This window comes from Terrapene carolina, unplaced genomic scaffold, assembly GCF_002925995.2.
Source record: "Terrapene carolina triunguis isolate 2854851 unplaced genomic scaffold, T_m_triunguis-2.0 Scaffold30885, whole genome shotgun sequence".
Taxonomy (NCBI): Eukaryota; Metazoa; Chordata; order Testudines; family Emydidae; genus Terrapene; species Terrapene triunguis.
Window position 1 is genome coordinate 2,533 of NW_020695236.1, and position 722 is coordinate 3,254.

General features: G+C 66.3%; 1 protein-coding gene across 1 annotated transcript in view; it reads left to right on the plus strand.

The window, feature by feature from the left end:
• LOC113409195 (choline kinase alpha-like) overlaps positions 1-667 on the plus strand; it is a gene marked incomplete at its 3' end in the record, with an annotated part of 3,083 nt that extends 2,416 nt beyond the window's left edge. Inside the window, exons 5-6 of the mRNA XM_026662860.2 lie at positions 216-274; positions 580-667. Of these exons, the coding sequence (XP_026518645.1) occupies positions 216-274; positions 580-667 (147 nt within the window). The remainder of the gene's footprint in view (positions 1-215; positions 275-579) is intronic.
• Positions 668-722: the final 55 nt, after the last annotated feature.

The window sequence follows — 722 nt, forward strand, 5'->3', positions numbered from 1 at the left end:
TGTGGCCGCGGCGGGCTCCGGCTCCCCTCCCTGTGGCCGCGGCGGGCGGGTCTCTGCTCGGCACCGCTGACGCACAGCAGGTGGCAGAAACTAGCAGCGTCAGAGCGTCAGCGTCTCCTTGGGGTTCCCTCTCGCAGCGCCCCCTGCTGGAGAGCCTAGGGAGTGGGAGGGATGAAGTGGGCTGTCTGCTGACGTCTCTCTCCCCTCAATTCCAGGGAGTTGCTGGAGTCCACGCCGTCCCCTGTGGTCTTCTGCCACAATGACGTGCAGGAAGGTGAGTGATGGGGTGAGCCGCCCCCGTCGCCTGTTGGCGGTCGGCATTGCCAGCTGGAATAGCCCAGCCTTGGGCCCGCTGGTGCCTGAGCCACCACTGCAGCGTGGCTCCCCTCTGAGGTCGGGTTAGGGGGAACCTCGCTGGCCTAAGCGCAGCTTGCCCCAGGGAGCAGCCTAAGCCCTGCCTGGGGGCTGACCCGGGGCCAGTCCTGCTTCGGCCCCAGGGCAGGGTACATGGGACCTGAGGGGCTCCCCCAGCTGCGGCTCCCCAAGGCAGCCGCTCTCACCTGTCCTTCCCCTTCCCAGGGAACATCCTGCTGCTGGCTGGGCGGGAGTCACACCCCACTGACAAGCTGATGCTGATTGACTTTGAATACAGCAGCTACAACTACAGGTGGGTGATGGGAGGGGCAGGGTGGGTGTGGTGCCGAGCCATAAGCTGGCGTGTA